We start from the raw sequence: 15,838 nt of genomic DNA on the forward strand, positions 1-15,838 counted from the left end.
CGAGAAGCACTAGGTTATAGTAGTTAAGAGTATAGATCCTGAGCCAGACTATTTGGATTGAAATTTTGACTCTACTACATACTGATTCTAATCTTAGGTAACTTCCCTGTCAGATGTCCTGTCTATAAAATAGACATGGCAATCATAGTACCTAACTCATGGGATTGAATAAGTTAATGTATGTGAAGCACTTAGGACACAGAGTTTACCATCATCACTATTATTCCTATTGTAATCTTGTTCAGAGGTGAGGGTGCCTGAATTAAGGCAGTAGCAGTGAGGATGATAGAAAGAAGTGGCCAGATGGAGGCTCTACACAGGTGATAGAATTGACAGGAATTTATGATGAATTGGATGTCAGAAGGGTAGATAAAAGAATAAAAAGTTGAGGAGGATTGCAGGTTTTGGATTTCATCAGTTGAGTGAATGGTGGTTTCAGTCCCTGAAGTAAGGAGTCAGTCAGTGAAACAGGCTTGTGATGTGAGGTGAATGATAGGTTCAGTTTTTGGTATGTTAAATTTAGGTACTAGAGAGATATGAATAGAAATGTTCAGGAAGCAGTTGCCTGTAAGGTTTTGAGTTCAGAAAGGTGATATGGGCTGGGGAAATGGATGTAGCAATGATCACTATAAAACTGGTCACTGAGCTTGGAAGAGAATGAAATAACCCAGAATGAGGTTGGAATGACAAATAGACTAATAACAGAACCCTAAAGAACACCAACAGTTTAAGATTAGACAAAGAACCATTAAGTCAAAAAAAAAAAAAAGCAACTTTTGGAGGAAAATAAACATGAATTTTTAATCCATTAAAGTTTCTCTCGTTGAAATAGTTGAATTTGAAAAATATTTAAATTTGCAATTTTGGTATTAGCATAGGCCAACCTAAACAATAGTGTGTATTTCACAATTTGATTTCATGTACTATCATATCCTATATTCTAATATTCAATTTCTTCTCTATGGAACATTAGGTAACTTAGTGGATGCTATGGCTATGGATTCTGACATCATATGAGCTGTTCAAACTATTCTTCTGTATTTAATAACATTTCCTTACCTCCCTGTTTACCAATTCACTTGAGCCTGTGATAGGAAAAACTGAAGTGGAGGAGAATGTCTTTCTCCTTTTTTGTGTTATACTTGTTTCAGCATCAACAACTTGGAACCAGTGTGTTACAATATTTTATAATGATATCTCTATATTAATTTACTTACAACACTAACATAAGTAAGTATAATTTTGGAAGGAGCCAGGAGATAAATTGGAGAAACGAACATTTTTTCCATCATCGGAATCACCCTTTACCTCTCTCTTAGAGTCATGCGTGCCTTACACTTTACTTAGTTAATTCCCAAGAGAATCTTCAGTTCTTCCTGAATATGATTTCCAGCAAAACAGCCTTCTACTCACTTATTCTGACCCTTAGTAGGGCTCGTAGTTTAGGCTCAAGCGAAGTCCCTGAGGTGGGACAATCAGAAGGCTGATCCAGCGTCTTTCTCAACCCTGTACCACACATGCCTGAAGAAAGGCATCACATTTATACAATCAGGCTGTGTTGCCTTTTCTATTTAGGGGGGAACTTGTGAAAAACTTTGAAATGCTCCCAAAAGATGACTGTCTAACTCTACTTTCCAGCTTATCTCACCATTTCCTATTTTACAATCCTGGAAATTACAGAAAACTGAGAGTGATGCAAAGGACTCTTGTCCATTGAAATGGAAATAGTTCTGGTGGAATGCAACTGATTATTGCCCTATGTAGAGTGACCAATTTAACCAGATTTGCATCTATTTGTAAATTCTTTGCAATATTCTTGATGTTTATGTTTGTCATTTGGATTTATTTTTGAACCATTTGTAATATCTTACAGGTTCCTTTTTTAATGAGTTAGTTAAAATCTATGTCCTGTCTTCAAAAAAAAATTATCTTGTTATATATACACATGTATGTTTATACATGCATATCACATCTGTAGAAAAATTCACAAGAAGTTGGTAGCTGTAACTACCCCTGCAGAAGGAAAGGCAGGAAAGCTTGCTTTTCACTACATGCCCTTTTGGATGTTTTGAATTTTGTGTTGTATGCCTATGTTACCTAAACATAGAAAATTTTAAAAAGTTTCTTTTTGAACTTTTGAAAGTCAAGACTTAGCGTTCCCTTAACTACTAACTTCGCATCTGAAATAACTGACTTTCAATAAACTACTAATAGAGAGCAGCCTACACATCAACATCATACTTAGAGACTTACTTTTGTATTTTTTAAGGCAAACTAGTAAACTTTACTTTTCAAGGTAGCTCTAACCCTGTAGAAAGATTTTGGTCAGGTGGTGCTAATATTATAACTAATCTGTTGGGGAATCACACAGTCTTAGTGTAGGGGGAAGTGGCAAACACATCAGCCTATTTTGCATTTATTCTGTGTGCACCTTGCTTCTTCACCAGCTGTGTCCTCTGTAATCCCCTTGTCTAATTATAACGAGCAGCCCTCCCATTAAGCCAGTGATTCTCAGGCTTAGATGTATATTAAAATCACCAGGAGTGCTTTTAAAAATCAAAATGCTTAGACCAATTAAATCACAATGTCTGAGGGTAAGACACAGACATTGGCATTTTTTAAAGCCATCAAGGTGATGCCAATGTTGAAAAACGGTGTCTTGTGCAAAGAATGGTACTGGCTTAGGAAAAAACTTAACATGTAATACCTCAGAAGCAAAAGCACTCAGGATATCTGACTGGAAGATCTGCATAGGTGATGAAGACGGACCAAACAGAAAAGAGAGGCACCCTTTACTGTGAATGAATATCCTTGTACAAAGAATCTGTTTTGACCCATGCTCCTTCTGGAATGGGGCAAACTAGATATGGGGGAGTGGTTTAAATGCCCAAGCTTACTTAGTTACAGGTATTAGCTTTTTTTATACTTCTGAATTCAGATAAACTCTCAGTGAGTAAAAAATACCAAATTGGGACTCTGCATATCCCCGCCTTGTTCCTCTGCCATTTGGGGCACTGAGCCAGCCTGCTGACAGTGACATCCATCTAATACCACTGCCACCATATGGTTATGCTACTGACAAAAGGTTATATTTATCACACACGGGACAACTGGGAAAACCACATACTGTACAAACATGACCTATTAAGCATCTGCTTTAATCAAAGATTCTAGAACTTCTTTGCTCTAACCCTTAAAAATATGCTTTATTAAGAGGTCTTTGATAGAGAGGTGGGTTTGTAAAGGGAGAAGTAAAAATGCATCCTTTCTTTAATTTTGAAATTGTAAGGCGAGGAGATAGCCTATTTCTTGGTATTTCCTCTCTACCCTGAAAGATATCTTCTAATGGGAAGTCCTGATTAATGGCCGCTTGTATTCCAAACTGTTTTATTGTTGCCTCAGCCTTTTTTAAAACCTGAAAATTGGTCTCAGGAGCTCTAGTGTGGTGGTTTGCCTTCATGTACTCATTGTATATCCCCTCCCTTTTGTATAGGAAGACAGAGATGTCAATGACCCCATGCCCAACCGAGGCGGCAATGGACTAGCTCCTGGGGAGGACAGATTCAAACCTGTGGTACCATGGCCTCATGTTGAAGGAGTAGAAGTGGACTTAGAGTCTATTAGAAGAAAAAACAAGGCCAAAAATGAACAAGAGCACCATGCTGGAGGAGATTCCCAGAAAGATATCATGCAGAGGCAGTATCTCACATTTAAGCCTCAGACTTTGACCTACCATGATCCTGTGCTTCGCCCAGGGATCCTCGGTAACTTTGAACCCAAAGAACCTGAGCCTCCTGGAGTGGTTGGTGGCCCTGGAGAGAAAGCCAAGCCATTGGTTTTGGGACCAGAATTCAAACAAGCAATTCAAGCCAGCATTAAAGAGTTTGGATTTAACATGGTGGCAAGTGACATGATCTCACTGGACCGCAGCGTCAATGACTTACGCCAAGAAGAGTAAGCACACATCCTCTTCTTTCTAAAAATGGGGCAACTGTTGTTTTCATAGGTTTTTAGGTTTAGTTACATTGTTAGAATGGAGACATTATTGATGCCTTTATTTCAAGGAAATAAGAGGATCTTTGAAAAGTAAAGTGGTCAGAAGGAGGCGGTCCCTCCATTTATGCCATTGTATTGAAGGCGGGCTGTATAAAATTCCAGGGCCCTCTATATCAGTGCTATTCAAAATACGGTCCCCAGACTGGCACTGATCTGTGAATTTTTTGTTACCAGTCCACAGTGAGAAAATGAGCTTGCAGCAGGATGTAAGCCAACTACACTATTAAATATGTTGTTTAGTTTAACTGACAATTTTTAAATAGCAAAACTTCCTTGATTTGTTGATTTTCATTCTGGAGCAAGTGCCTTATCTTGTTGTGGAACAATAGCAAACAGTAACAGTGTTCTGGATGTCTCACATAATTAACTAGATTTATGTTTCCTTTAATTTTTTTCCTCAGTACTGAAACTGGGAATTGAAACACTTTACTATATGCATCTATCTACTCAGATAGATGAAACTGTGACCTAAGATTTCCAATTCTTTTCAAGTAGTATGATTTTTAAATGAAAGATTTTCAGCTCTTAACTTTTGATGGATAGTGATTATCGAATGAACTCAAAGCTTTTCTTTTTCAGTTTATTCAATAACTGGTTCTACTACTATAGGATCTACATAACTTTCATTAATGTAGTTGGAAATTTAATTCACTGCTACTAGAAAACACTCAAAATGTATTCCTGATGATGTATTGTTAGCATAATCTTCATTTTTAAAAGGTTAATACAACAGGTGCTCACACCCCCATACCTATTCACATACACGTATGCATGTACACACACACACACTCACACACATACACATACACCTATTCACCAGCATTCTTTATGACCACTAAGTAAAATCCTGTGTCCAATATAATGCCATTCAATAGACTTTGAGCATTCCTGTACATTTACTGGTAAAAGTGAGAAGAGATGAGTGAAATGTGCAAAGAAAGTAGGAGTGGAAGTGCAGCAGTGTGATGGTAAGTGATACAACCTTTTATACAGAGAACAGTGAGAGCATCTCCCGGGGCTGTGAAGGAAGAATCTTAGAGTAATTTATTCCCAGTAGAGACTTGCCTAGTCATAGATAGCATTGCCAGATTTAGCAAATAAAAATACAAGATGTCCAATTAAATTTGAATTTCAGATAAACGGTGAAAAAATTTAGTATGTGTTCCAAATATTGCACGGGACATACTTAAAAATTTTTTTAAATTGGATTTCCCTGAAATCCAATTTTAACTCGGTGTTCTATGGTTTATCTGGCAGTCTTAGTCAGGAGATAAAGATGGTTGTTAAAGAGTTAGAGCTGCCATGTGAGGACCCTTTAGGACCCCTAACAGGATCTACAGTCCCTCGTCTAGAGTGTGTCTCAGTTATCTTCAGTGTAGCAACTCAGTCAGATCCCTCATCTCTGTTACAGAGGTGCTTTGCGACATGACTGGTGGCATTCTTATCACTGTAATGAGTCCCAGGCTGGGACTTAGTATAAGTTATTGAATTCTCACAACCAAACTGTGAGAGAGCTCTTACCTGTGTGTGTGAAGTCTGAGGCTCAGACAGAGTTGTGACTTCTTTGCATTTACCCAGAAGAATGGCAAAACTGTGCGTCACCCCTAGGTGATTTGGTGTGAAAGCCCCTTCGTTTCCATCACTGCACACCTGAGGTATATATCTCTCTCTGAGTAGTGTACCTCAGTGCAGATGTTACAATCAGAGGGTGAGCTTAACAGTGTGGAAACGAGATTTTAGCACATAAACTGTTTATTTAAAAATATGTCACTTAAAACACCAATATAAATACAGCTAACTTTTCAATATAAGAAATAAGAAAATTACATGATGTACAAGGATTAAAGCACAGCACAGGATTTAGAGACATCCTCTGTGCCTCCCTCCCCTTCACCCCTCACATCCAGTCCATCAGCAAGGCCCCTTGGTTCTACCACCAAAATGTAGCCCAGATCACTTCTGAGGTCCGCTTCTTTCCTCTCCTCTGCCTCCACCTGAGGCCATGCAACCATCATCTCTCCTGGAATCCTGCAGAAGTCTCCTTACTGGTCTTTCCATTTCTACTCTTGCCTCTTACTGTCTATTATTCAGACAGAAATCAGTGTGGTCTTTTAGAAACCCAAATCTAAAACCATTCTGTGCCTTCCCATTGCACTTAAAACCCAAACTCCTCACGTGCAGCAACCCCCACGCTGTGGCCCTTACCCACCTTGCAGACCTCTTCTTGCTACTATACTTCTTGCCTACATAGCCCAGCTGTGCTGGCCTGTCTCAGGTCCTCTGCATATGCTCTTCCCTCCTCCACGAATGCTTGTTCCTTTCTTCCCATGACGGGCTGGCTCCTTCTCATACTTTAGGCCTCACTTGCACTTCTCTAACCCCATGCTGTCTAATTTGCTAAGGCCCCACTTTATTCTCTATTACTTCTCTTTAGCCATTTTGTTCATGGTGTTTATCAAATTTTATAATTAGATATTGGTTTATTAAGTTGTTTATTGGCTGCCTTTCTCATTAGATAAGTTCCTAAGAGCAAGAACCATGCCTATTTGTAAGCCTAGTAACTGACAAGTAGGAACTCAGTAGTACTACCCAGTTGGTAAATATCTGTTGAGAATGAATGAATGTGTGAATGAAATTAGCCAGGGTTCAAACCTTGATGCCATCACTAGATGTGAAATCTTTGACCAGTTACTTCTCCTCTCTAACCCTCAGTTACCTAAACCTTAATACAGATCTAACCATACCAATCTCTTAGGATTAGCATTAGAATTAAATGACATAATTGACTACAAAAAGTCTTTTATTAGCCTGTTGGTTAGAAACCTAAGTATTATTAGCTGTTTTTACTGCTATGGTATTTTCTTCATTACCTTGTTGTCAACATTCGAATGTTTTCAGTTACTATTTAGCTTTGATACGCTCTGTTGCTTTTTGGAAAACGTAAATGTCACACATTGCCTTATCTACATCCTCTTGCTTCTACTAGTACCTTCCATGACGTGAAAGCTTTCATCTCCTTTGAAAATTTCAGACACACTGATTTCCATGGGAACCTCGCATCTCTGAGTCCTCCTTGCACCCCGCAGTTTCTTTCCTGTCTCCTTTCTTTCCTTCTTCCATGCCTTGCATAGCCAGTTGTGTCCCGTGTTCTTTCCTCTGGCACAACTGGAGCAGTGCCTAGAAATAGGACATTGCATGTTTTTGTGTATTATTTCTGTAAATATTGTGTCTCCAATAAAATTAAAAGGCCCAAATCTATTTTAGTAAATGCTCCTAAGCCTCTCTTTGAAATCCTATACTAGTGATAAAAGTCATTTTTAATATTTCAAAATGCCCAAATATAATAAATCCCAGAAACTTTTTTAAACTGAATCCAAATTATTTTTTAAACTGGATTCTTTCTCCCACTTAAAAAAAATGAGATAGACTTCATTCCTTTTTGAACACTTATAATTCAATGTAGAGTATAACATAATTTTCTAAGTAAAATTATTTATATTTTAGAATGTGGACAATCTTTGGAATTTTTCTCTAAAATAAAAATCGTCTAAGTGTTGCATATTACCTAATATGCATATTAGCACTTGTCTGCTTTTACTGACAATATATTGAAAACATATCGCACATCCATATTGTGCACATGAGGATGCACCCTTCCTCATCCTCATCCCTCTTGGGGAATGTGCTTGGAGCCCCTCAGAAGCTGGCTTGCTGTGGTGCTGGCTTTTTGCCGCTTCAGAACACAGGCCCTAACAGCCTTGTTCTCCTGCCTCTGTCTGTGGTAGAAATGAGGCACCTGCATGGCTTAGAGACCAGGCTTGGGCTGTTTGTCCAACTGTGACATCTGACACTGTGGTTAGCTTGTTCGTTCTTGCGGCTGTTCTGTAGTCTTTGTAGATGAATGTTCTCTTCCCTAGAAGCAGGAAAGAACTGTCCAGCTGCTGGCATGACTCACACTTCTGTATGTGATAGCTTTGAATTACATTCACTGACTGAGTAATTTATTGGCTGTTGATTGCTTGTTAAAAGAGTGAGTAACAGTATTTTGAGTGAACTGGAGGCCTGCTTCTTTTTTAATGACTTGAGCCAAGAATGACTTCACCTGCCTTCACACTTTTTTCTATAAAATACAAATATGATTTTCTTCACAGTTCAACAGATACTGAGTATCTCTAATATGTAATGCACTGTCCCTGCCTTCAAGGGGCTCACCATCTACCACTAGGGAGAAAGGAAAGAATGCCATAATGTAAGGCAGAATGTAAGAACCATTAGAAAGGTATTTTAATAATGTGGTTCAGAGGAGTGAGAGGTCAAGTTACAGGGGAGTCAGAAAAGGATACTTTGCCAGGCATGGTGTCTCATGCCTGTAATCCCAGCACTTTCAGAGGCTGAGGTGGGCTGATCGCATGAGTCCAGGAGTTCGAGACCAGCCTGGGCAACTTGGTAAAACCCCATCTCTACCAAAAATACAAAAAAATCAGCTGGGCGTGTTGGCGCATCCCTGTGGTCCCTTCTACTTGGGAGGCTGAGGTGAGAGGATCCCTTGAGCCTAGGAGGCAGAGGTTGCAGTGAGCCGAGATCACACCACTGCACTCCAGCCTGAGTGATAGAGTGAGAGCCAATCTCAAAGAAAAGAAAAGGATAGTTGAGGGGGATACTAGGGAAGACCCTGAAGGAAGAGTAGGGTGACTTAGGAAGAGGGCACTTGAACATGTAGTAGAAGACATGAGCACGTAGTGCAGTGTACTTGGATCTGGAGGTATGTGGAGAGAAATACAGCTGGGAAGATAGTAGGGTATCGGAAGACTACATGCCATTCACAGGGTCTAAATTGAATCTGGTATTTGGGAAGACCCACTGAAGGTTTATAAAGAGAACTTTGGGGATTTCAAACTAGTAGAGGTGTTAGAGTAGATTAGGGGGTGGAGACCTGTTAGAGGGTTAGTGGCATTCGAGTGGGAACTCCAGTGGGGGTTATAGAACCAGAAAAAGGAGATTCAGTGTAAGAGAACAAAAGAGTTAGAAGCAGTAGGCCTTGGGAGGTGATGGAGTGGAAGGGGAAATCAAAGATAAATCCAAGGCTTTGAAGCTCAGTAACACAAAGAGGAGTGGTGCCATTAACAGAAAGAGGCTAGTTAGGATAGAACAATCCACTCTGCCCAAAGCTCGTTTACTTGAACTGGTCTGCTCCCTGATTTAGATGGATTCATGCAGAGCCAGTCAGGATGAGGAGCCTGTTTATGGGAAGAAGTAGAAAGTTCTGTTTGTGGATAGGTTAGATTTTCTTCTGATAAAGTTTGGGATTTTATTTCCTTTTACTGTGAACTGCTGACGCAAACACTTGGAAATATTCTTACCCTTTTTTTCTGCCCATCAAAGCAGACAATCAGAGACATTTTGATTCAAACAAATGAGTTAAATATTTTGACTTATTGAATGAATTCATTTGCTTCTAATATTTAACCTTTTCTCCCACCTGCACACCTTTTGCATTTGTTTTGTAGAAAGCTATCTTAGTTGCAATTACAAAGTGAGATGATAGATGTAAAAGTGCTTTGAAAATTCTAAGAGCTATGCACATGTTAGTAAGATTGTTAATATCTTTCTTAAGCTTGTCTATGGGAAATTTTTTTAAAAAAGATATTTTACATTTACACTCATGCCTTATATGCCAGATAATTCTCCTCTTACCTGAGTCCAAAATAAATATTGATTCTTATACTGTAATTTTATCTAAGGTGAATTGTGTTTGTGAGGTTTTCTTATTCTCTATCCATGTTAAAGGGTTCTCTTTGATATCTACCAAGCTATTTAGAATGTATTGCTATAATTTATAAAATGGTTGCTATTTTTAAAACATTGATTTAGTAGGAATGCTATAGCTTTCCTTTTAATTTGGTTTTATGTATCTTGATCCATAGATCTCAGCTAGAGCTAAAACCTTAAACTACTCATAAAACGCTAAGACAAATATTTAGAATATATAGAAATCATACATACACATACATATATGAATCATGTATATGCAGAGGTATTTGTACTTTGCCCTAGTTTCTGTTTTTGGAATATGTGGTGGTTCTATATGACCATCCAAACTAACTGATGACAATTTTTCACACACAATCCCTTTTTTACATAGATTGCCCAAAACATATTTTATTTTTCAGACTACAGTTTAGCAACTTTAGGTCTAATGTTCAGAAAACACATTTGAAAGTGGTTTCGGATGACCCAAGATGGACATGTTGCTTACTGACCTGAAAATTTTTACTCTTGGAAACTAGACTACTTTGTGAATTCAGGGGTTTTCCAGATTTACTTTAAAATAAGTCCTTGTGTTCTGATATCTACTTTTCTTCTTCACACACATATAAACATAAAAACATATACACATTGCATGTTAGAATTTTCTCAAGTTGATTTTTGTTTAAGGTTCTGGCTAACAACAGATGCATTTAGACAAACTGAAATTATTTTAAAAAACAGGAGTTAACTTATGTTACCCCCATTTCTACAGCAGTTTAGGGAGGTACCATATTTATTTCAGTGAGGCTACAAAAACTGGAAATTGAGGTAACTTGTTTCTCTAAACCTCCATTAGCAGAGTAGCAGCAATCTTGAATCCCTCTCTCCCTGAAGTGCCTTCTTACCCTTGATAGGTTCTAGATGGCTCCCTTCCCTTGGTGGAAACGTCCTTCTGCTGCCCAGACCTCATCTGGTTGATGAGAGCCTTCCCACTCTCTGGTTATTGTCCAAGTTGCTCTATTGACAGAGGACTTATCTTCATTTCCCCTCCCTTCATCCCTCTAGCTCTGCCACCAGTGTTACAATTCACAAAGTATGCCTGATAAAAAGTTATAAACTCACATTGCATTTATTATATTTTCACAGCCCTCTACCCCCAACTACGAATTTAAAAAAAGTTTCCTGGAGACTAGTTTGAAAAATTTTTACGGTGACACCACTAGATATCCCATGACATCCCACCCCAGTGACAGACAATTTCAGGAAAACCTTGACTCTTTTTTTCTCTCAGAATAAGTCTTTTACCCATGGGAAACACTAACACAGAGATTAAGGGATGTTTTTTGTACCCTTTCCTCCTAGAGCATCTCAGTGTTTGAGCTAACAGTCTTTTCAAAGTATTTAGTCATTGTTCTCTGCCAAAAGGTTATCAGTTCCTTCTGAAAGACAGCCTGTGCCAATAGACCCAGACATGATAGAGTGCAGTGTGGATGGCGGAACACACGCCCCTTTCCCTCAGTGGGTCAGCATGGTCACCTTTGGTAATTTAGCTCACACTATTCCAGAACCATTAGATACAGGCTGTCTGCTACAATATATGTTTCTTTGATGCATATTGGCTCCTGTGTGTTTGGTAAATAGGGAAATTATATCAATTCAGTGTGTAAGTTTTTGTGGTTCATAGATTTCCTCTTGCATGTTAATGTTTGGAAGTGATCAGGAATAAGGTTTCTCACAGCTAAAGAGACAGCCATAAAAAATTATTTATGAAGACCTTAAGGGGAAAAAATTGTCTTCTGCAGAAGTGTTTTTCTTTAGTGAAAGAAATGGGGAGTTTACTGGCTTTAAGACCCACTCACTGTACTTGCCGCTATATTTAGCTGTCTGAAGAAGCTGCACGTGCATCCAAAAAAACTGAGAAAGAAATTGATTGATGAAGAAGGCCATCCTTGGGTCATACTTTTAATTTTGGTGAAATTGCTCTGTATTAAAAATGAATGTCTCCGAAGACCTACAAAAAGGAAAGCACAAGCCTATGGGTTTTAAGTTTGCAAAGGATGGACTGTGATACAAAATGCAAAAATTAGTTGCAATTTTAACTGTGCTGATTTTGGTTTCTTTAGGGCTCTGGTCCCAAAGTTCCTTAAGTTTTGTGTGGTCTGGTCGTTATCACTTTTTTTTTTTTTAAGTCCTATTGCCCTCCCTCCCTTCCTTCCTTCCTTCCCCTATTTTTTTTCTAAAGTCTTTCTTTTTCTTTCTTTTTCTTTCTTTCTTTCTTTCTTTCTTTCTTTCTTTCTTTCTTTCTTTCTTTCTTTTTCTTTCTTTCTTTCTTTCTTTCTTTCTTTCTTTCTTTCTTTCTTTCTTTCTTTCTTTTTCTTTTGCATACTCTTGCAAAACAGAGATTGCTAGGACTATATATATGAGGCAGAAATGCCTATAATTGCACCTAAAAGGCAGGCATAGCCAGACTGCTGGGCTTAGGGCTATGCTATGACTGCTTTGCATAATATAGCCATAATATAAAAGGAAGAATGGGAGATATTTTCTATATTTTAGATTAATAATTTACATGACACTGTCTAGCTGGTAAACCAAGCATAAACCAACATTTATATAGAAAGAATATCCCCTACCTCTCCATTTATTGTAGAAGCAGAGCAACTATTCTAAAAAATAGACCACTCTGAATAGACAGCAAGGATTACATATGGCCACAATGGGGAGAAACTTGGCCCAGTTTAGAGCCAGGACTCACTTTTGCCATAGTCGGCTATAAAACTCCAGATGACTTCACTCTTTTTACATTTACACATGTAGATCTTTACCTCTGGAATATCTGGTAAAAGGACCTGTGTTAGAGAGAAGGCAATCTTTAAAAGTAGTTAAACCAGGTTAGAGGCAGTTAGGGGAGGCTTCCTTCCTCTCATTCTGAGTTTAAAATTGACTTCAACTCCTTAATCTATAGGAATCATTTGTGGCAGTTTCCCCATGGTTAAGGCAAGTCATTGGAGAGAGCTGTAAAGCAGGATCATAAGCACCAATTTTTTTTTCTTCAGAAAGGATTGTAGAAGTAGTAATATGAATAATGGTTGAATAATTGTTATATAACTTCTTGAATGCACTTATAAATAAATTAATTATCTTTGCTCATTTTAAGCTGAATATGTAAAAGGTACACTTGGTGTATCATAAATAGATTTAGTCTTTCATCATTTTTGCAAGATACAAGTTGAAAGTGCTAAGAAGGAAAAAGGGCTTAGCACCAAAGCCAAGCTAATTACATGAGTTAAAATTATATAAATAATATAGTTTAATTACATTCAGTAAACTTTTAGTCTGTCACTGGGAAATGACCTGTAGCTTTGCTTCCCTCTTCACTGAATCCTAGGGGAGATTCCACTCTTCAAAATGTAGCTATTGTATAGGAGGTAAATCACATTTTTAATAGCCTGGTGACTTATTTGAGAATGAACCCTGCCATTTTAATCAAATGGAAAATATCCGTGCATTCTCCACAATAGAAAGGCCCAGTGAGCAAACTAAAACCATGATAAGGGCTCTAGAGAAAGATTTGAGAATCTAAACTCCACATTCTTAAGACCCTGGAGATTCACAACTGTCACTTTAAAGGAAAGTGTTGTAGTCTTCAGTAGACGGATGCACTTCATCTTTTGTGAGGTCGGAGCTCCCTCCAGAGTCCACACGTGGTAAGCTGCAGGCCTGCTGGAGTGGGTCCCCATCCAAGGAAGATATTTAAGGCTGATTTCTTCTCCCAGTGAGATTGAATTGGGGAAGGGGCATTAAAGGAGGACAGAGAAACTCTCTTGAAAGCTTTTATTGAAGTCTGTGTAAACACAACTGCTTAAGAAAGCAGCCTTGGGTATCCTTATTTAAATCAAATACAAAGAAGAATCTATCTATCTTCTGGGCAGACACTAATGTAACCTAGACTAGAGTTTGGTTGGTTCTTGACCTCGTATCTTCTGTCATTGTGGTACTAGTCTCTGGCTCCAGGGTCATATGCCAGATTTTGAGGCTGATGAGCAGAAGGGCTGGAATTAACAGTGCGCTAAGGGCGTGCACCAGTAGATGTAGAGTGGCCCAGAAAGGGTTCAGCCCTAGTGTATTTATTTACACTTGTTTATATGGTTTTCAGGATACTTCTCGATCACGTCAAATGAGGTCTAAGCTGTGTCTTCCACTTCCACATAATTAACTCTGTTGCTGTGACTGCTGCTTTTCTTATCTCTCTGTTGCAGCAGCTGATGGAGACGGGGGGCTTCAGTCAGTGACAGTAAGGATCGGCAGCATCACTGTCCCTGTGTTACATCTATATGTCTAGCAGTATGCTGGGTTTTTAAATGTACTATCTCCTATGCTTATAACCATACTGAGATAGTATATTTTCAATTTCACTATATTTTTGGATGATGAAAGTGAGGCTCAGAGAAGTAGAAAACTTGCAGGTCACATAACTCGAAGATGGAGATCCTGGGACTCAAATTCTGGCATATACACCCATTGCCTTGTTAGGGATGCTAACAGCCAAGAGGTTGTGTTCCAGTTTGCTACAGGACATTAACTTTTTTTTACAGGGAAAGTTAGAAAAAGGTAAAAGGCAAAGGTTTAGTGTGTCATTATTGCAGAATTTTTTCCTGCCTCCTAAGACAGGGTTTCACAATCTCGGCACTTGACATTTGGGCCAGATAATTCTTTGTTGACAGTTTTTTGTCCTGTACATTGTAGGATGTTTAGCAGCCTCTGTGGCATCTACTCACTAGATGTCAGGAACACACACACCCGCTTTCACCTCCCTAGTTGTGACAACCAGTTCTCCAGATGTTGCCACATGCCCCCTGGGGGGCAAAATCACCCCTGATTAAAAATCACTGCTGCAAGGAGTTAATCAAGGTAATGTTGTGGGAGGAGGGTATGACAATGAAAATAACAGAGATGGATTTATAGGATTAAGGGGAAGAATTGGAACAGATTGATGGAATGGGACAAATAGATAGGAAGACTTTGTCCTAAGTAAGATGAAGATAGTTGTTAGATTAGTGGAGGGTTACATGAAGGTTCACAGGCTCCATTGTGGCAGATCTGAATATTGTTGGTGGTAGTACAGTAATCATTCATGGATGCATTTATAACTCTTTCTCTCTTCTCCCTCCTCCTGCTTTTTTTTTTTTTTTTTTTTTTTAATAACAAATACCAGGAGTGAAGAAAAAAGACCCAATCCTGCTATTTCTCTAGTTCTACCTTTCGGCCAGTTGGTGGCCACTGAGGGCGTTTCAGAATTTGGTGTATATTTGTCCAAACTTTATTCTGAGTTATATTAAACTCATCCTCCTCTTGAATTATCCCCCTTATTTCTTATTTCCATTACTTGGTTTTGTTTTTTGTTTTGTTTTTGAGAGAGAGCGTCTCCCTTTGTCGCCCAGGCTGGAATGCAGTGGCACAATCTCAGCGCACTGCAACCTCTGCCTATGGGTTCAAGTGATTTTACCACCTCATCCTCTCCAGTAGCTGGGATCCCAGGTGCCCGCCACCACGCCCAGCTAATTTTTGTATTTTTAGCAGAGATGGGGTTTTGCCTTGTTGGACAGGCTGGTCTGGAACTCTTGACCTCAGGTGATCCGCCCACCTCAGCCTCCCAAAGTGCTGGGATTACAGGCGTGAGCCACCATGCCTGGCCCATTTCTTGTATTTTTAATTAGAAGAATTGCTAATACCTGTGGGGGGAAATTATTTGAAGTAACAAGAAAAATATCAATAATGCTTATTTTATTAACCTTCAAAGATAATTTTACAATATACTTATCAGGACTATTATAAGAAATTCACTTATAAATATTGTAGTTATATACCGTCAAATGCTGGAATGAATTATACAAAGGTAAAGTGTGTAACAATACTATGAGTCCTTGCTCAGTGTCTTCAATAGGTTCAGGAAGAGGATGTACAATGAAGCTAATTTTACCATAGACAAATTGATATTGTTGACTGAAGGAAAAAAATTTAAGCTTTTAAATAA

General features: G+C 38.6%; 1 protein-coding gene across 4 annotated transcripts in view; it reads left to right on the forward strand.

The window, feature by feature from the left end:
- GALNT7 (polypeptide N-acetylgalactosaminyltransferase 7) overlaps window positions 1-15,838 on the forward strand; it is a 155,319-nt gene that overhangs the window by 75,254 nt on the left and 64,227 nt on the right. For all 4 annotated transcript variants that reach the window (XM_055276412.2, XM_055276411.2, XM_055276413.2 and 1 more), the window contains exon 2: window positions 3,494-3,954. In XM_055276412.2, coding sequence (XP_055132387.1) covers window positions 3,494-3,954 — 461 coding nt within the window. The remainder of the gene's footprint in view (window positions 1-3,493; window positions 3,955-15,838) is intronic.

The sequence above is a fragment of the Symphalangus syndactylus genome, chromosome 4 (assembly GCF_028878055.3).
Source record: "Symphalangus syndactylus isolate Jambi chromosome 4, NHGRI_mSymSyn1-v2.1_pri, whole genome shotgun sequence".
Classification (NCBI taxonomy): domain Eukaryota; kingdom Metazoa; phylum Chordata; class Mammalia; order Primates; family Hylobatidae; genus Symphalangus; species Symphalangus syndactylus.